General features: G+C 37.0%; 1 protein-coding gene across 10 annotated transcripts in view; it reads right to left on the bottom strand.

Annotated features, from left to right (window-relative positions):
* DGKH (diacylglycerol kinase eta) overlaps window positions 1-21,502 on the bottom strand; it is a 181,750-nt gene that overhangs the window by 55,568 nt on the left and 104,680 nt on the right. For all 10 annotated transcript variants that reach the window (XR_003519008.2, XM_027588535.2, XM_027588532.2 and 7 more), the window contains 7 exons: window positions 16,347-16,453; window positions 15,556-15,681; window positions 11,755-11,857; window positions 10,538-10,697; window positions 8,656-8,764; window positions 8,388-8,527; window positions 4,950-5,034 (listed from right to left, as the gene is read on the bottom strand). Coding sequence is in view for 9 of the 10 variants with exons in the window: in XM_027588535.2 (XP_027444336.1) it covers window positions 4,950-5,034; window positions 8,388-8,527; window positions 8,656-8,764; window positions 10,538-10,697; window positions 11,755-11,857; window positions 15,556-15,681; window positions 16,347-16,453 (830 nt within the window). In the remaining variant the exon portion in view is untranslated. The remainder of the gene's footprint in view (window positions 1-4,949; window positions 5,035-8,387; window positions 8,528-8,655; window positions 8,765-10,537; window positions 10,698-11,754; window positions 11,858-15,555; window positions 15,682-16,346; window positions 16,454-21,502) is intronic.

The raw sequence follows: 21,502 nt of genomic DNA, 5'->3' as shown, positions 1-21,502 counted from the left end.
TCATTGCTTCTTACCCATTAGCATCAGTTTATTCACACTTAAGTGAAGATCCAATGACCAACCCCCCTCCTTTAAAAGCCTTCCTGACAAGCGTCTTCCCAAAGAGATCTCATTCCCGATTTCCATCCAGTTCCACCAGTGGCTAATCAGTATGTTAGTCTCTTGAATTTCAATCTTACTTTCTTCATAGGCAGAAAGACAAGAGGGGAGGAGCCTCAAAGCCTCACACAATATTGTGTTCACTTGCAAATCCATTTCACTCATTTTCTAGTCTAAACATTAAAAGCTACATCTTTATAGTCAAGATCAGAAAAATGAAAATATGCCTTTTTAAAAAGCAATGAAGGGAAATATTTTTCAAAAAGATAGTTTTATTTCTTTTCCCTACAGGACAGATTGTCATAAAGCCTAAGAAGGTAGGGAAAAATATCTTACCTTTTTTTTTTTTTTAAAGATTTTATTTATTTATTTGACAGAGAGAGACCCAGAGAGAGAGAGGGAACACAAGCAGGGGGAGTGGGAGAGGGAGAAGCAGGCTTCCCGCTGAGCAGGGAGCCCGATGCGGGTCTTGATCCCAGGACCCTGGGATCATGACCTCTGAGCCGAAGGCAGATGCTTAACGACTGAGCCACCCAGGTGCCCCAGGGAAAAATATTTTAAACTCTCATTAATTCCATGTGAAGGTACATGTAAAAATTCAAGTTTTTTTCCTTTAAAAATAACCAAAGGCAAAGAATACAACCTCTTCCAGAGGTAAAAGAAATAACCTCTCTGTCCAAAGATAAAATTATTGATGTCATTTATTAACCTATTATGTAGTCACGTAGAGTCAGGAAGTTAAGGTAATAATAATAATTATTTTTATTGTGTATCAGGCACTGTGATTAAGCATTCTGCATGTATTTATCCCATTAATTGTCCTGTTTTACAGCCAAGGAGCGTTAGGCTCAGGAGAGTTGAGCGATTTGCCCAAGACCCACAGCTAATGAAGAAAAGACAAACTAGGGGGCCGGGTCTGTGGCTTATCCCACCATACTGCCTCCACCACCCCGGCCCACAGAAAGTCTCGGTCTTTGGTTAACAGTATTTGTCAAATATAAATTTTGTCATTTCTCAAGTGTATCATTATAAAAGCCTGGTAGCTGGGATCCCTATCTCTCTCCTCCGCCTTTCAAACCATTCTCCACTTCATGACACAGTGATTTTTTTTCTAAAACAGAAATCAGATCATGACACATCTCTGCTTAACATGTCTGAGGGGATTTCCGCCCCCCCCCTTACATTTCAGATAAAGTCAAAACTCCTCAGCTAGCAAGCAAGACCTTCCATAATTCCCAGGATTCTCCATGATCCAAACCCTTCTTCTCTCCCATCACGTCTTTTGATGCTTTTCCCTTGCACGACCCGCTCTAACATGACAGTATTACCTGCAGTGACCCGAATGTACCAAGGTCCTTACTATCAGGTTCTACGCTATGCTCTTTCTCAACTGGCTAATTCTGACTTCTCTTTTTTTGTGCTGAAAACCCAGCTTAGGTACAACCTCTTCTATAAAGACGTCACTGAACTTGCCAGACAAAGAATCCTCTCTTCTGTGCAACCATTATACCCTGGAGAGAACTTAAACATAACTGATCATTTATTGTCTGTCCCTCCCAATAGAACAGAGACTCTCCAACTTTCTGGCCTCATCGCATCCTTAATGTCTGAATGATTTTGTCACAATACCCGTAGGCCAAAAGGAATACCTAACAGTGGTCAAGTACAAACAACTTAATAAATATTTATGTCCTAACAACTTAAGAGCCCTTTGAAAAAATAATAAATATAATTTAAAAGAAAAAACAGTATCTTATTTCATTCTTAAATAACTAGCTGTGAGCCTGTGAGCACTGTATACATCTCAAGCCTTGAAATCGGATTGGACGATAACAACCTGAATTCTTATTCAACACTAATTTTTGTGTGGTGTTTGCTTTTTATCACAGTGACTACTGAAAACCCAAGCTTCACAAAAATATGATGTCATCAAAAGGAATGTAGTGCAATCTAATGTTTAAGCTGTCCTTTAAGCTAGTAGTCTGTATGGTGTCCAATACATTTGGACAAGCTAGCAGTCTGTATGGTGTACAATACAAGCTGAGCGTTACAATTAAATTTTCTTTGAAATTTAAAAATATCTCATGGTAGCCCTTGGGGCTCACCATGATGTCCTGAGACCCCTGCACACAGCTTAGGAACCACTACTCTAAGATGACTGAAGTGGGAGGGCAAGGCCTTTATGTCCACTCCCAGATACCAACAGGCATTTAATATTCTTAAATTTATGAACAAATAAAGTTATAACATCTTAGCATGCTGTAACCAAGCAGCTAGGAAACAGAAAGAACTGGGGGGAGAGAAGCTTTGATAAGAGTAAATTTAACAACAAATTAATAGGAAGAATTTCATTTCCAGAGATTTGAGGCCATTCTCTCCCATTTTCGGGGAGTTGGTGGAGATACAGCAGCTCACACCTTCTTTTTGATGACCTTACCATTAATAAATAAGCAGCTATTGACTCACTAGGCTGGTGTAATTGGGGTATCATACAAAAGAGACTAAAACTATGACTCTTGCATCAAAAAAGCTTTTAATCCAGTCTGAAAGCAATGGGAATCTGGCTTCCCAGAAATACACAAGGCCAGAGGGCTTCGATGCCAAGATGCCCATAATTCCAAAAGCGTTTGGTATTTAGAACAAAAATTAACAATAAGAATTTTTTATTAACTGTCCACTTTGTGCCAGTCCCAACACCAGATGACAACACAATGGTGAATGAATAACACATTGCCTGGTCTTGACAGTACAATAGCGCCAAGATAATGGAAGGTGATAATGGAAGGGGGCCATGGAACTCGTGAGGAAGGAGATGGTACTAGGGCTTGGGGGATGAGGGATGGCTTCTTGGAGCAAGTGATACCTGAGGTGAGGACAGGTGTGAACTGAGCATGATGTCACTGGGGGTACACATATTCATTTGCAAAGGGGTAGAGGTGAAAAGATCGTGATGGCAAGGGGATTTCAGGTTAAATGTAAGCAATATGTTTTCTAATATTGAGTATTAACAGAACCATTGTTACTGAAGGAAATCATGAAATCCTTGTTTTTGCTATGTTTAAAAAGTACAACAGCAAATAGAATTACTTAATTATGGCCACAAGGATTTAATCAATAAAACTGTCACAATTCTTTAAGCTCTGCAACTCTACGATGCCAGTGGAATGGCAAGTTAAGATAATTAGGAAGTGTGACCACATTTGTGCCCTTTTAAGGAAAACTGGAAAAATAATAATTTCACAATCATGCATAAAGGAATTTAAAATAAATACTTAAAAAAATACAAGCTGGGAAACTAGGTTGAGCCTAAGAAGGAAGGTTCAGCTTACTTTTATTACAGTTTTAAAGGCAAAAAAGTCACATGGCAACCAGTCGGAGTGATGTAGAACACTCATTTAACTCGTAATCTTAAGGCATGCCATTCCTTTGTTATGAAATATTTTAATAAAAAACAAATTAAATTAGGTTTCATTCAAAACCTTTTTATACTAAAAGATTTTTTTTCCATGTAGTTACAACTGTTTCTAATATTTAGCGACTATATGTACATAATAAAAGTAAGTTGTTTACCTTTATTACTACGTGCTAGGAAATAGACATCTTTAAAGTAAATAGAACAAGAGAATTCCCCCTTTTGTCCTTTTGGGGAGAAAATTAATAACATTTACAAAAATACTATTAAGAGAAAAGACTGGTTTCTATAAGAACAAGTACTATATTTATAGTTGGATAAAATAATACTATAAAAAAGTGCTGCTGAAAATAAAATAGTAAACATATCAATCTTCAACAGTAATTATCTTTGGGTGTCAGGGCTATAGTAAGATCATTTTTTCACATATATTTGTATTTTCCATATTTTTTAGAAGCAGTTTTTGCTACTTTTAGAGCAAAAAAAATGTGTCAAATTACGACTAGCTTCTTTAAGGAATAGCCCTGTTTCTAGTTATCATTCCTTTCCTTAGTTTTGACAAGTTCATAATTTTCTTAATTAAAAACAAAGATTTCAACTGTCAAATAAACAGATGAATTTTCCTACAGGGAAAAATAAGTTATTACAGATCAAACGGTTTGTCAGTCAGAGAATAATCCTTTGAAAATTAGGATCTGTTTCAATTCTCCAGTGCTTGGAGGTTTAATCAGAACACTCAATCTTTAAAAACATCTAAAAACTATAGTTATCACTGGTCTGTAGCAGGGATGGAATGAAGTGAGCTTTCTTCCTCTGTTTTATCTTGATCAATAGACTTCACCTGGAAACTTGTAATGGTGAACCCTCAACGAAGAGGCAAAGTAGGAAGAGAGAAATTATATAATACTCTACCCACAAGTACTGGTGTGTTTGGAAATTGCTGAGCTAACACCTACTAGTCAGACAGGTGCCGATGGCCCAAGCAGAAGATGAGTAAAAGCTAACAGGCACCTTTCAGCAGCTGGCCTCCCCTGGAGCCCTGTGGGTAAAAGGAAGCAGGCAGGTGGAAGAGTCAGGGAGAAGTATCAGGGGTGCAGAAAGGGAACTTGCATGCCTAGTGCTTTACACACTTTCATTACTGTTTACTCCTCCCAACATTGAGACCTTGCTCTACAGATAAAGTAATGGAGGCCCGTGACAGTGAGTGATATGGCCAAGTTCACACTTCCAGGATGGTGGTCGTAGAAGGACTCTAACCTAGATCGTAAGGATTCTTTCTTCTGGGGCAGAGGACTAGAAGTAGCCAATGAGCCCATACCCAAAATAATAAAAAATAAAATTAAGTAAACATGCTACCATATCTTATAAAGTGTTCATATTTGTTCAAGATATTCACCCCTATTTCCAAATGATAAATAGGCAAATGTTAAAGGCTTACATAAAATTCTTCCGATGTTTCTGGAGGTTCTGGAAGTAGAGAAGCCTTTGGTGGCAATTTGAGTTCATAGGTCATTATGCTCCACCTGAAGGGAGAAAAATCTTTGGTCTAAAATTCCTTTAAAATTTAATAAACTGACTTTGTTCTCACCTCACGTATATACATGTGCACATATATGCATGAACTATGGTTTATTGTATCTAAAACAACCAAATATTGGGAAAGAGATGGAATTTTGGTAATCTCATAAAATGCTGAAGCCAGCCATACTTTATGATGTCCATATCTTACCAATTCTCTGATTAGGGACTTCCAAACTTTTTAAAGGCCATGCCCCATAGTAAGAAATGCACATATATAACAAAACTTTTCCTTCTTTACTAGTGCAATGCATTCTGATTTTTCTATTCTTTTCTGTTTCCCTTCTTAAATAATGTTCACTGCAACTTACTAACTAGATTACACAGGTTACTAATGGATCACAACCCAAAGTTCTAAAACAATGTCCCAGATTAAACAAATGCATAGTGTCATTGAAAGATAAATCATTGGCTGTGTACCAACCAGTCTTGCCAAGTCAGCTTATACATACATGAAATGAAAATTAACTAAATATCCCTTCTTAAATTAAGAAAGTAAGCATGGGGTTGAGGAGAAAATATTAACAGAAATAATTAATTTCTTAATACTTGAAGCAAATTTATTTCAATTAGCTGTAAATATTAATTTCAAACCAAACACTGAATCACTTAGTGTTAAAGAAAAGCAATCAATTCCAGATAAATCCAGTCTTCATCTAAAATAATTTCAAAATTTGGGAAGAATAGTTGGGTAGGGACATTACTGTTGTCAGTAACAGGATGTGAAATCAAGATTTTACAAAGACACAAAGCATAATAAAAGCAGTACCGTAACACATGAATTTTAAGAAAAGCATATCACAGCTGAAGCCAGTGATAGAACCTAGGGGAAAATCCCAAGATTGGCATCAGTATTTAAAAAGAGCCGAGTGTATCATTCAAACTAATAAGTCTTTGCATAAAAATCCAAATTCCCAGAAAATCTCCCCCAAAGACAGAGGTTGTATGTTAGGATGCATAAACGGAATACTTATAGCTACTCTTCAACTCTTGACATGAATATACTATCAAGGAATATATATTTGGGCACAAAAAGCCATTCACCCATTCATCCATGCAACAGACATTTATTGAACATCTCAAAATGGCAGACAGCATTCCATGGTCTGGAAACACAAGGCTGATTAAGACTTTCCAAATGAAGTTTATATCCTGGTGCAGAAAACACATAAAATAATTAAACTCTGTAGATATCCAAAGAGGGAAAACCACAATGGGAAACCTGAAAGTCAAGTTCCTTAGCTGGAAATACTCCTCTGGTCAAAGGACAGTTAAAGAAATGGGAAAGAAATCCACCCAGATATTTTAAGTTTGCTGCACCTTCCATGCTGCACCTCCTCCCTTGATAGAAAATGGCTGGAGCTGAAGAAAGAGGAGAAAGTGGCGGAACAAGTCAAGAAAGGACGCACACTGGGACCAGCTAAGCAGAGTCAGAGGCCAGAAGGTTGGGCCCTCTCTGGTGCATATGTGCATTAAGGACAGGGCGCACCATGTTGAGGAAAGATCTTGAGAACTAGAGTCTGGATTCCAGTTGACGGTGCCAGTTAGTTCTACCACTTACTAGCTATGTGACACTGATAATATGAAAACCTCCTGAGCCGTTTTACCTGTAAGATGGAGATTACAATATTAGTCAGCTTAGGTGTGTAGTGATGATTAAATGAGATAATACTTTATCAAGTAAAGCAACTAGAAGTACCAGGCAGATGAAAAAATATTCTTCTTCTCATTGTCTCCACAACTTTCCACAAACTCCTCAACTTTCATCTTTGTAAAATAGTCGTAATAATGTTGTTCTTAGCCACATGACAGTGTTGTTTTGAGGATCAAATCAATTGATAAAAGCAAAAAGCTTCTGTAATTCGAATAATATTAAACAGTGACTTTTTCCACCTGTTCTTTACCAACAGTATTCTTAAATTAGTAAACAAAACACAGGAACGAAATATTCTTGTGTTTCTAATGGTCGTAGGTTCTTGAGCCTCTTTTGATGTTTCTCTTCTTTTGTTGTGTGCAGGTGTGTATCAAAGACTTTCACCACAGGGTCACTGTTTCTCTGCCAGCCACCTGGAGAAGTTAATTTTTCTAACATACAAAGGAAAGCACACACCCAGGGTGGAGGAAATGTCCAGCAGCATTTCCTGGGATGCAGCGAGAATGGTGTTTAAATTTGCAGGAAAAAGCCATTTAAAACACCTTGTGTGGTTTGGTAAGCACAGAATTGGGAAATCACCTCCAGGTTCTTTTAAAGACTGCAGACGGAATCCACTTTACGTACCCAAACGATGGGGGTATCCCTCTCACGAATAGTTTTGGATAACCATAGACAAATGCTCTACAGCCCAGCTCTTTTTAAATATCCTGTCAGCAAAAGAACCAACCATTGCATAACCTTATGACGGGCAAGGTTACAATTAATTAGGTTATAGTTCATTTTAGAGTAATTACATTTTAGATTGGTATCTCCCTGATGAGATTTTGTTATTTTCGGGAACAGTTCCACAGATGGCTAATCCTATCAAAGTTGTTTTGATTCATGCTAGCTTAAGTTTATAACGATATTTTGACATTTGTCTTCTACTTATGGTGGGGAGGGGTGGTTACTGCTTACTGAGTCCTGTTGTTCCTAAATAACCCCCAATCCTACCCACCTTCTCTGTAACACTCAGGGTACACACACTGTGATTTTTTTTTTTTTTTTTTTATACACGGGGCATTTAGAGAGAAAGAAGTTGAGATGTGATCAAGGATACCATAAACACAGTAATAATTCCTTGATATGGCATTCTTAATATTTCCCAGTCACTGGGAAAGGATTATCTTTTTTAGTATTTAGTTCTTTGTTGGTTCAATTCATTCTTAATATGCATAATTAAGAAGAGATATTCTAACAAATCTCAAGTTTATATGCCTTCCTTAGCTTTAATGAAGCCACAGGACGATGGGGCCATACCCATTATAGCCATCGAAAGCCCCCACACAAAATGAACTGCTTAAGCTTTCTGACCTGAACAACAATGAAAAGTAATTGCTCTACCAGCATAGCATTCTATTTTTAAAATAGTGGGTTCATCAGACTACTTTTCTCAGTTTTTGTTACAACTCATTCATTCACCCCAAAAATATATTTACTGAGTGTCTCCCCTATGCTGGGCTCTGTCTAGACCTCAGGCGTGACAAGGGTGGGTAAGACCAGGAAATCTCTGTCCTCACTGGGCTTACAGTTGGTAAAATTTCAACTGCCAAAAATGTCAGTACGCCATTTTCAGTCTAGTGTTAAAAGAAAATTCACTTTTACCTGTCTAGCATTTTGGTACTGGCTCGTTCCAGCTTCTCTAGTATCTGAGGAAGTTGGGTGTCATCATCATAGGAACCACCCCAGCCTAGAACCCGGGCAAGGTCATTTCCTGTACCCAAAGGCAATACGCCCAGCTGACACTGAAAGAGAGCACAACAGGGAGACCTCAGGAAGCTGAGAAACCGGAGCTATGATACTTCTGTGCTCCGCTGGTCAGCAGGTTAGTACACATTCATGTCAACGAGTCATGAAAAGATTTAGTACTTGCCTGTTTATTCAAGTTGAGCTTATCAATTTCTGACAAAACCCAACCCACACTTCCATCTCCTCCACAAACAAGAATTCGGAAGTTGTCGAACTTTTGGAATAATCTTAAACTGAAAGCAAAAAGTATTTTATTTTAATATAAATAAATAAAAATCACTTTCCCCAATTCTTTGTTATTCTGTATAAATTGGTATGCATGTTCAGATCAAATATAAGAACCCTTACTTACATATTAATTATACTATAAAAATTGAAGTGCAATTTTTAACTCAAGAAAATGTCTTAATCATAAAGAGGAAAGGGGATTATAAGTAGAAATGGAGATAAAATGAGGAGGGAAGGGGAGTGAGAAATGAGAAAACAAAGAAGCAGAACCCAGGAAAGAGAATGAAAGGTAAGTGATAAAACATGGTAAAAGTAGTGATTTTTTTCTTCCCATTACAAGGATATGTTATTTCCTTAAGAATAGCATATTACAAACCAGGGGTGGAGAATCTAGGGCACTGATATTATTGACACTCAAGCCAGTTCCTAAAGGGACCCATCAAACCTTGCCGACATACCACTTTTCGGACACCCACCTTGCTTTTTCTCCCCCTCATCCCCTAGTCTGGATTAGTCTTTTTACCTCTGTCTTCCTTCGTCTTAACTTTGGACACATCCCACCACCTCCTGAATGTACCTTTGTGCACCTCGAGTACTGTGGAAACTCTATAAAATATGTTATAGAGACAATCTCAAGAAGTTTCACAACGGGCCTGCCTTGGGATCATAAAGGACGCGTGGGAAAAGTAAATGTAAAGAATACAAGATATAGGAACTATGAAGGATTATGAAACAGATGTGCTAGAAAGGGAGATACAGCTGACCAGCAGTGCAAGAGACACAGGTGAGTGGAGAGGCCAGGTGAGGAAATGCCAGGACCCAAACAGGGGGAAGGCATGAACAAGGAGCCATAGGGGGCGTTGGGAAAGGATGAAGAAGACCAACATCCATGGAACCAGAGGGCCTGAGACTTGGCAAGAAGGCAATAGAAACAAGAAGAAAGAAACCTAAAGAGCAAAAGTGAACAGAGGCACAAAGTGAGGCAAGCGAGAGAAAAGGCGGGAAAGTGTTAAATTAAAAACCCAGGGCCTCTTCGGGGTATCTAAAATCCCCATTTTTACATCTGTGTTCATGCTTTAAGGTGACCATGGAACCCAAGAGAAAAGTGGAGTTGGCAGAAGTAGATCATGAAGAGGTTGCAGGAACCCGGGTTCAGGTAATCCAATATCACCTCTTCAACAAAGTCATATATACACACTAAAAATGTATTAAAAGTACCTCAAGGCATTTTTTCCCTCACTGAAAATCGTTTAACTTTTTTCAGATTGTAAGTTAGAGGACATTCCAGAAAGCTGAAAAGAACAATCAACACCAGTGTTTTTTGTCGTTCATATAGGAATTGAGTCTCAAATCCTTGAGGAGCTGTCCTTGAAACCCACAGTAGTGTCTATGCTTTGGTTAAATAATTGATTATTTGTATTACATAAAAATCAATGCTAGCCTTCCATGCAGATCATTTTCTAAAGTTACTGAGTATTTCTGTATTTACCCCCAAGTTGATTTTTCGTAGAGCTAAGCAAACCGTTAGTATTGTCTGATAGAGAATATATTCTAAAACATTTTCTCAACAAATTTTGGGATTTTCAGCACATAAGGAAGTTATAGAAATATCAAAAGGTGAAGTTAAAATTTAGAATTAGAGCTTTAAAAAAAGAAAGAGTGGGACGATCGATACAGAGACGTCTAGATGGATCGACAGTCTTCACAAACTGAAAAATCAAACACATTTCATGCTTAGTACTCTTTCATTCTAATGAGATTTATCAGTAATTAATTACCCTAAATGAGGACCTCCGTTCATTAAATCAAACACCTGAGCCGGATTTAGCAACTGTTTAAATCGACGAAGGAACTTTACTCCCTGATTATCTCCACTCTTCGAATTGACAAAAACCAACAGAGGACTAACACAGAATGAAAAGGTCGCTCTACAGAAACCTGTAAAAAAACACAGTACAGGATCAATATGAACAGCTGTCTCGTTTAAACTATTGATAAAACTTCAGAGAAAAGAACATAAATTCACAAAGAACCTTGTTTATTACTTGAACAATAAATTATAATTTAGCCCCCCAAATGGAGATAGGTTTTATTTACATACTAAGACTATAGAACTTATCTTTTAAATATGCTCTACAATGAAAAATCCTACTAAAGATGGTAAAAGTATTAATCATAGATAATTGAAGATACACCACCTACCTTAACAACACCAATGACGTCCATAAATTCACATTTGTCAAAGAACTCATGTTCATATTCAGTATTATAAAATGTTTTAACTTCTTCTTCATGAGGCTTTAGAAAATACTTTAAAATTTATCATAAATAATAGAACCTTGATTTATCGGGGATTGGGGGCAGGGCTGTTAACAGCACAGGTTAAAAAATCACATCTTTTGCAGCCTATATCCTTGTATTTATAATATGTATTGGCATAATTTACATAAAAAGTTTGAAAATCATAAAGCACTTTATGAAAAACTTTAATAACAGTATATGGTGAAAGCCTTTTGTAATTTGGTTTTCTTAGAAGGAAGACAAGTTGTTTAGCACTTAGAACCAAGTTGTAAGATTCTCGAAAAAGTGATGGAATTTATAGGAATATAAGTTCCTCCAAGGAAATTATAGGAAAACATTTCAATAAAAGCCATGCTGATAGGCAATTTCAATTATAGAGGGGGAAAAAAAGCACATAAAAATTAACCTTTTTGGATTGCGTTTTGTTATAGAATAATGATCTTATTTTGTTTGCTGAAATGTAAAATCTGTAAGTCTTATATGTAGTAATTTCACCAGTATATTAATAGCTATGGTAAGTTTTAATTCTAAAATGTTCTTTTAAAAGTTAAATGTACTGTTCAGCAATTTGAATGGACTTAAATAAAAGCTGACCAGAATAACTGATTACAGTTCAATTTATTCTAGGAAAGTAAATGTACAAATCAACTTTTAATATACCAGGAATATACATATTTACACTACTGATACATACCATCAGAATCAGTGCTATTCAGTGCAATTGGAGGTATGATGGACACTTTACATTGGCCAAGGGGACACACAGGATGGTATAAATCTTTGCAGGCAGTGTGTACCTAATAACAAACAAATAAACCTTCAAGAATCATAAAAACACACCAATGTTTTATTATGGCATAAATTACATCTAAGGAACTGATCATTGAGGATCAACTATATCACAAAATATTCAGTAATTCATAAATTACTTTCATGGCACAATATTTACAATGCTAAAGAATGGGTTAATTATTTTAGAGATGGGAATTTGAGTTGGTCTGTGCAGCCTACTTTTATGATTGTCTCAGGCAAGTAGTGTATATCAAGGAATGCCTTCTGAGTGGAATCTGGCGGGCTCAGCCGGTAGAACATGAGACTCTTCATCTTGGGGTTGGAAGTTCAAGCCCTACACTGGGTGTAGATATTACTTAAAAAAAAAAGAGAAATGCCTAGTGAAGACAAGGAGGGAAGAAGGGAAGAGACCAGAGTGCAGAGGAAGAGAGGGGAAAGAGGAAGGCCGGAATGAATGGAAGGAGGGAGGGAGAGGAAGAGAAAGGAGGGAAGCTAACCAGTCCTTACCAATACCATCGCCCATAAAAAAAACTGATGACCTCTCCTTTATAACATTCTCATAGAATTTAATGAAAATAAAATTTGTAATGTGTCTGCTCTTTCTGCAGTGGTCCTATAACTTTCTATTCACACCTTTTTTTAATATATAACATTTTCATGTTACTATAGGTACAAATACATGCGTGCCTATTTTCTCAGCTAGACTTCTGGCTCTGTAAAGAAAAGGAAAAGCTCCTATTATTGCCTAAGTGATATATATCATAGGCACTCAGCAAAGGTGTGAACTTCATAGAAACAAAAAGTCTCAAGGTCAGTCAAGATACTCTTGTGAACAAGAGCAGGGCTAACTTGTTACATAGTATCCAGGGAATTTACAATACTTTAGGTACTTACCTAAAGAGCCTTGAAATGTTTTAAGCAGTAAAAGCAGACATTTCATAAAGAACTTATTTAATACGGCTTTATTTCACTAGTCCTTTTAGAAAACTGGCATATTAATTAAACACCTATTTATCAAAACTTTTGAGAAAATAACTGAAATTAAATAGTGATTCTTGTTTGCTGGTGACCTAATTTTGGATAGTTCTCTATAGTCATTTATAATAATTAACATCCTCAATGGATTTCAAAAAAAAAAAAAAAACCCACAAGCATGCCCAGATAGTTTTAAAAGGAATTTTATGAAAGGTATGAGAATTACAGAGCAAAACAGAAAAATATTTATATCAGTGTTGAATGAAAAAAATTGTATCTTCACTATTTTTTACAAAAAAGGTAAAACTGTATCCAGAGACTGGACAACAACTGGAAAAATGGACTCATTAGAGTTGTGGAACTATGGTCTTACTTTATTCTGTTTCAACTACATGACTGTTTTACAAACTAGATATTCTGTCAGAAACTCATTATTTTAAAGACAAAATAATATGTAAAGAGGTAAGTGATAGTGTATCGGAAGTGCAAGAACAAGAGAGAGGTGACAAGGTGTTGGTGGCCTGCAAACCTGAACGTCCAACGGACATAGTGTAGGGCAGGAACAACTTCACGATAAGGTGATATCTAAGTTTGCCAGAAAAAAGAGGGAGAAGACATTCCAGAATGCCCCCTTCCACATCCTGTATTCATCTTTCTATACCGTTCATGAAATTTTTAAAAGGTGGGAGAGAGTAGAGTGAGCAAGTAAATATCTAATGAACTCCTATTGTGAACGTTAGCAAAGCGAAAAACGACTGAGCAAATGCAAGTAGAGACCTATATACTGCAGGTAGAGACAACTTCTATAAAACCTTTCTAAAGTAACTGATCACACACATAACCTGCTTTCTTTCTTTCTTTCTAAAATAACTGATCACACACATAATCTGCTTTCTTTCTAAAGTAACTGATCACACACATAATCTGCTTTCTTTTTAAAAAGTTAGAAGAGAACAGCTGAAGTTCTAGAGGTAGAGAAACCGATGTACATGTAGACTAATGAAATTAGCAGTAGATGCACACATCAGTGGATGCCCCCCCTGAAAAGAAATCTTAGGTGGGATGAAGTTTTAAAATGTTGTTTATGGGAGCACTTTCCTTCCTTATTTATTTATAACATTTTTATCTTATAGGCCTTTTGGGAGCACTCTTAAAATAAGGAATGCCAGGAGGCCACCTGGGTGGCTCAGTCGGTTGACTCTTAATTTCAGCTCAGGTCATGATCTCGAGAGTCCAGAAATCGAGCCCCATGTCAGGATCCGTGCTCAGTGGGAAGTCTGCTTGAGCCTCTCTCTCCTCCTCTTCCTCTGCCCCTCCCCCAACTCATGCACACACTCTTTAAATAAATAAATAAATAAATAAAATCTTTAAAAATAAATAAATAAAATAAAATAAAGAATGCTGGGACACCTGGCTGGCTCTGTCGGGAAAGCATGTGACTCTTGATCTTGGGGTTGTGCCCTAAGAGGGTTTTAGGGGTTACAGTTTCACCAAAACTCCAAAGACATATCTAATACAGTCTATATATTATATTACAGGGCATCAGAGAAATTAGAAGTAACGCCTATGGCTGATAAAAGGGGCAACTGACGAAGAATAACAAAAGCATGAGGTTAAAGAGAATCATATTTGATTTAAAAATAAGAAGGAGAGCGCCTGGAGGGCTCCTCAACCAGCCGGTAAGCGTCTGCCAAGACGCTTATCCCGGGGTCCTGGGATCAAGGCTCCGCGGGAGGCCTGCTTCTCCCTCTCCCACTCCCCCTGCTGTGTTCCCTCTCTCGCTGTGTCTCTCCCTGCCAAATAAATAAATAAAATCTTTAAAGAAAAATACAAAGGAAACAGATTACCTATCAGGCCCAACTAAAAAACTGCAGGCCTTACTGTTTCCAGTGGAAAAAATGGAATTAATCTCACCAATTATGAAATCAAAACAGCATACTCACATCATTTCCATTTGATGATCTGCATCATACTTACTGAAAGAAATGAGTTTTCCACCTTTTTTGGGGGGTGAGGAGTGACTTCCAAGATGCAACACAAGACCAAACAAATCAGCCCAAGGCAAGGCGATTGCTGTCACTGTTGGACGGCATCGCCCACTGCTGAGGTGAGTACCACAGCTGTTACCTACCCCCCTCCAGGACGGTGAGCACCGTGCCACCTTCTGAGCGGCCTGAGTTCACCCTTGGAGTTCCTGCTCTGACGGCCCTCATGAAGCCTCGGGCCCGGTGCTCACGCAGTCTGGCACGGACAGGACCATCCCTTGCCATCGGCTCTATGTCATGCTGTGCGTACTTCTCATTGCTTTCTTACATGTGCGAGAAAGTTTTAAAATACTTATCTATATAATATAAATGTATCTAATTTCAATTATACCAGTGCGTGGCTGACTGAACATGGCATTCTGTCAGAGAACGTGCACAGCGTTGTGCTAAAATTATACTTCACACGTCAATCAAAATTTGGTGGCTTTCTGGGTTTAATAGGTGGTAAAACAGGGCTGAAAACAGTAAACCATTGAATGTGGTTACAGCATAATGAAAAACAACAACAGGGCATTATAAAAAGGATATTTAAAAAGTAACAAGACTGGAAGGAATACACTTTGAAAAAGATGAATGTTGCAATGGGTACGTATGCTACCCTGCTCTGTCAGACCCTAAATTCTTTGCCCCTAAATTACATAGATTAAAACAAACATGTGAAAAGAATTAGAAAGGACTCTCACCATTGTTTTACACCAAAGGCATTTCCAATCTTGTAGGCGCAGGACACTCCCACATGTTCTGTCACACACGGCGCATTTGGCACTGACAGGCAGGTTACCCTCGAGCCATTGGTGGGGCATAGCTACCTACGCAGCCAGAATAAAGAGCAGGCAAATTGAAGAGTGGAGGACGCCATTCTTACCCTGGGGAAGAGCTACCATTAGGTCTCACTCTATGGAATCAAGAGATGTATCTAGCACTCATGGCATCCATTTGGTTAGTCCACATTTATTGACCATCTATTGTGCTCTGAGCACCGTAGGGATACAAAAATAAGTAAGACTAAATCCCTGACCTTCAGGATGTGTAGTCTAATTGAGGAGCAATGAAGGCAAAGGCATTAACGTAAAGTGATTACAAAGTGCTATCAGAGATGCGTATGCAAGGTGCAATGGAGACAAGGTTTTGAAGGTGGGGGGACACTGTTGAAAGGAGGTCCCAACGTCTAAGGAGTGAACATCTGAATAGACACCCGAGCTAAGCCTTAAAGAGTATCTTACTTGTCAGGTAAGGGTCTCCAACACCAGCCCAGCACAGCAACCATTGCTAAGCCCTATTCACATTTCCCTCAAAATTTATGATCTAAAGGAAACTATGAAGGCTCTAACTAGAAAGAGAAACTCATAATTAACCAAAGCCTTCCATTTAATCCTACTAGTAAATACTCCCACTTAACTTTGTCTTTTTCCACAGGGCAAGCAATAAAAGGGAGGTGGTACTGGGAAGAAACCAAAGACAGAACTGAGCTTACTCCATCTTCATCCTCTATGATGTCCTTCCCGATGGAGGCCAGAGTCGTCCATTTGCAATTATTTGTTGCCCTCACTGCACATCTTTTGTGAGCCTTGAATTTACACACTAAAAAAAAAAAAGTCAACCATTTCTAAATGAATATGTACTTTTGGAACAATGATTAGAGGAAATCACAGCATGAAATTTCAAGGGGGAGGTAGAAGAAAAACAGTAACTTAAAAAGTTTAAATTACTCTTCAACAATAATAAAGGTATTCTGAAAATACCTTTTCAGAAGATATTCATGTATTTATGTTACATGTGGCTATGTATTTATGAAACACTTTTATCAATCTATAGATTGCTACCTAGATTCCACCTGCTCACAAATAAAACAGAAAGGAAATAAATACAAAAGAACTAGTTCTTTAGGAGAAAGGAGAAAGCACACACACACAAACACAGAACTAAATAAAATTCAGTAATACAGAGCTGCTGGGAACATCCTATTTCTTAATCTGGGTGTTGATTACATAAATGTTAAATTTGTGAAAAATCCCACGAGTTGTACTCCTCTGATATTTGTATTTTTCTGTACATATAATATATTTAAAATAAAAAGTTTGAAAATATCAGTAAGATAAAGAACAGGATAATCTGGAAGTGTTTTAAAATGCAACTATGTCAAGAAAATATCCAGTCGTGGGAAATAGGTTGATAAAGGTCACAAATGGCACTGTTTTTTAAAAGTATTACTGTTGGGATCACTACATTTTAATGTAGAAGAAAATAATAATGAAGAAGTACATTACATCCATCACTAACCCTGCCCAGCCACATTATCAAAAAGGAGCCTCTGAAAGAGACATAAGAGACACTGAAACTTATAAGACATTAAGGAAAAAAAATTGAAGACACAAATAAATGGCAAAAATATCTCATGCTCATGAATTGGAAGAATTAATATTGTGAAAATGTCCAGAGTACCCAAAACAATATACAGATTCAGTGCAATCCCTGTCAAAATTCCAATGGCATTTTTCAACGAACTAAAACAAATAATTCTAAAATTTTTATGGAGGGCGCCTGGGTGGCTCAGTTGGTTAAGCGACTGCCTTCGGCTCAGGTCATGATCCTGGAGTCCCGGGATCGAGTCCCGCATCGGGCTCCCTGCTCAGCGGGGAGTCTGCTTCTCCCTCTGACCCTCTCCCCTCTCAAGCTCTCTCTCTATCTCATTCTCTCTCTCAAATAAATAAATAAAATCTTAAAAAAAAATAAAATAAAATAAAATAAAATTTTTATGGAACCACAAAAGACTCTGAATAGCCAAGGCAGTCTTCAGAAAGAAGAACAAAGTGGAAGGTATCATACTCCATGATTTGAAACTGTATTACAAAGCTATAGTAATCAAAAGAGTATGGTACTGGCATAAAAACCAGACTCATAGATCAATGGAACAGAAGAGAGAGCCCAGAAATAAATCCACACATATATGGCCAACTAATTTATGACAAAGGGGCCAAGAACATATAATGAAGAAAGAACAGTCTCTTCAGTAGGTGGTGCTGGGAAAATTGGACAGTTATGTGCAAAAAGATAAAACTGGACCACTACCTTACACCATACATAAGAGTTAACTCAAAATGGATTTAAGACCTGAAACCATAAAACTCGTAGAAGAAAACTCCCTGACAGCTAGCTCCTTGACATCAGTCTTCGCAATGAATTTTTTGGGTCTGACACCAAAAGCAAAGGCAACTAAACAAAAATAAACAAACAGGACTACATTGAATTAAAAAGTTATGACACAGCAAAGGACGCCATCAACAAACTGAATGGGAGAAGATATTTGCAAATCACATATCTGATAAGGGGCTAACATTCAAATTTTACAAAGAATTCATATAAGTCAATGGCAAAAACCAAGCAATCCACTTAAAAAATGGGCAGTAGACCTGAATAGACATTTTTCTAAATAAGACATACAGATGGCCAACAGACACATGACAAGATACTCAATATCACTAACCATCAGGGAAATGCAAATCAAAACCACAATGAGATAGCTCCTCACACCTGTTAGGATGGCTATTAGCTAAAAGACAAGAAATTACAAGTGTTGGCAAGAGTTTGAAGAAAAGGGAACCCGTGTGCACTGTTGGTGAGAATGCAAATTGGTGCAGCCACTCTGGAAAACGGTATCGAGTATCCTCAAGAAATTAAAAATAGAACTATCATATGAGCCAGCAATTCCACTTCTGGGTATTAATCCAAAGAAAATGAAATCACTAATTTGAAAAGATATTTGTACCCTCATGTTCATTATAGCATTATCCGTAATATCCAAGATATAGAAACAATCTAAGTGTTCCTCAATGGTAAACGGATAAAGAAAATGTGGTATCCATATGTATATCTACACAATGGACTATTATTCAGCCATATAAATGAATCACTTGAGACAACATGAATGGACCTAGAGGATATTTTGTTAAATTGAAATAAGTCAGAGAAAGACAGATACCTTATGATCTTATATGTGGCCTGTAAAAACACAACAAACCCACAAAAAAACCCAGCTCATAGAAACAGAGAACACATTGGTGGTTGCCAGAGGCAGGGGGAGGGAGGTGGGCCAAATGGGAGAAGGGAGTCCAGAGGTCCAAACTTCTGGTTATAAAAATAAGTAAGTCATGGGGATGTAATGCACAGCATAGTGAGTATAGTTAATTACACTGTACTGAATATTTGAAAGTTATTATGAGAGTAAATATTAAAAGTTCTCATCAAAGGAAAAATATCTGTAACTACAGATTGATGACAGACGTTCACTAGACCTATTTGGGCAATCATTTTACAATATATACAAATATCAAATCAAAAACACAAGAGAGAGGAAGCAATAAGAGGAAACAACCAGGAAAGAAGCAGCTCATATATGAAAAACAAGTAAACCACAGATTTTTTGAGAAACGAACTCTTACTTATGAAAATCGGAACTTGACTACCGCTAAACTTCTTTATCCTTTTAAGGATACAAATTATCCAAGCATTGGTGGATAAAGATGTTAAACCAATTTCTGACTTTTCAGATAAATACTTAAAAGTAGAGATCACTTCAGTGGAAATACAAGAAGGTAACTGCTCCTAAATCTTACATGTAAGGTGACTCCTTTTCACATGATTTTTGCATTTCTAACTGTAAACCGTTAACAGGTTTGAAATGATGGGTTGCATGCCATTGTTTTAAAAAGTCCTAATTTGGGGTGCTTGGGTGGCTCAATCGTCAAGCGTCTGCCTTCAGCTCAGGTCATGATCCCAGGGTCCTGGGATTGAATCCCGCATCGGGCTCCCTGCTCTGCGGGAAGCCTGCTTCTCCCTCTCCCACTCCCGCTGCCTGTACTCCTGCTCTCGCTAAGTCTCTATCTCTTAAATAAATAAATAAAATCTTTAAAAAGTCCTAATTTAACATAGCATGCAAATGAAAGGGTCGGGTAAAATCACTGAGTGCCTATAGCTAAATATTCAAAATGCTTCAGGATGTCACGGAGAGCCGATATGCAAAAGGTCACTTAAGCTGAGTAGTTTTTCTTTGAAAAGTATTAGTCTAGACATTGGAAAATTTTCATTTAACTGGTCTTTTGTGTACACTGACAAATTCTTTTGGAAATCCTACTATTTTTGTTATAAATGACTTTGGGACTCGAGCACAGACTTCATAGAGAATAAACCGGTTTTTCAATGGACTCTCATTACTGATAGACAAATGTATAAAGAGCAAGCACCGTAGGAAGTAAGCTTAGTCTGAAAAACAATTTTAGCATGACCTGCTCCCTTTTGCTCCCATACAAGTGACTATTTTAAAATTGAGGTTAATTAGTAACTCTAGGTTTTTCATCTCTTATGGTATTTCTCAAAAGTGTGGTCCTAGTTTTAGTTTTATCGGCAACATAATTCCCAGGCTGCTTTTTATTTGAATTAACAGTCAATATCTGTTTTTTAAGAGGCAAAGGAGGAAGTAAAAGAGAGCAACAGGGAATGATTTTATGGCTTTTTGAAATTTTGCCATTAAAAATCAAACAGCTCATTAAAAATAAAAATCATACTTGTAATAATAATAAAGTGTTTCATGCAATGAGTCTTGAAAATTACGAAGTTGCTTAATGTAGCATACAATAATAATAAAATAAACCAAACTGTGATTACAGTCACTAAGGAATGGAAATGATTAATACGCACCTTAATTTTGTTAGGCGACAATTAGATTTCTCCAAATAAGTTATTCTGAAATAAAGCACTTTTCCCTGACCTATAAAGCCATTATTTTAAAACCCAGAACTTAAAAAAAATATACTGACATGTAACAAAGGTATTTTTAATTGCAATTTTCAGTCCACCACATTGAATCTTTGTAAGTATTCAACAGTGGCTAAGAGAAAAATTCATAGGTACCTATGTTAACATATTTGATGCTGTTGATTAAAAAAGAAAAAAATCACCATTTAACTTTTTTTGTTCAGTTACTGTTTAAATAACTGTGAAGAACAATTATGCTCTGAAATTATAATTAACATTCTTAGGGAATTATTTATGAAAAGTATTTTCCATCTCCTATTTTTCATTCATATATTTTACACATGCAAGGCTTTAAAATAACAATTTTAGTAGTTATTCAACACAAGCCCGGAAGCCAAATCAGTACAGGCTTGTTGGAAGGGCAGAAAGATTAAGTAAATTTAGTGATGGCTTCACACATTGGAAACTGAATTCCATTCCAATACAAAGTTATTCATTGTCACTGTGGGAACGAATTTTTCTTGTATTTGCATCTCTGTTATATCTTCTAAAGCCTCTTGTATCCTATGTCTTTTGCTTTTATCAAGCAAGCAGTTTATTCAGATTTGGGGGGAGTTTCTAAAGTTTAAGTATAACTTGGATTACAAGAAAATGATCCTAAATAACCACATTCTCATAAAGTAAAAAGGTAGCTTCATTACACATTCATAAAACCCTTGGGATTTTTAAAACCTTCTGCTACAGTCCTAACAATACCAATGGGCAAGACACCACAGATTTAAAATTTTTAGCAGCAGAGAAAATGAGTAACAGCATATATTCTTCTAAAACTCTAATTTAAAAATACAATAACTGAGACATTAAAAAGTCAGGAAGAGT

The sequence above is a fragment of the Zalophus californianus genome, chromosome 3 (genome assembly GCF_009762305.2).
Source record: "Zalophus californianus isolate mZalCal1 chromosome 3, mZalCal1.pri.v2, whole genome shotgun sequence".
NCBI classification, from domain to species: Eukaryota; Metazoa; Chordata; class Mammalia; order Carnivora; family Otariidae; genus Zalophus; species Zalophus californianus.
Note: the sequence above shows the minus strand (reverse complement) of the source record. Positions and strands in the feature narration are given on the sequence as shown.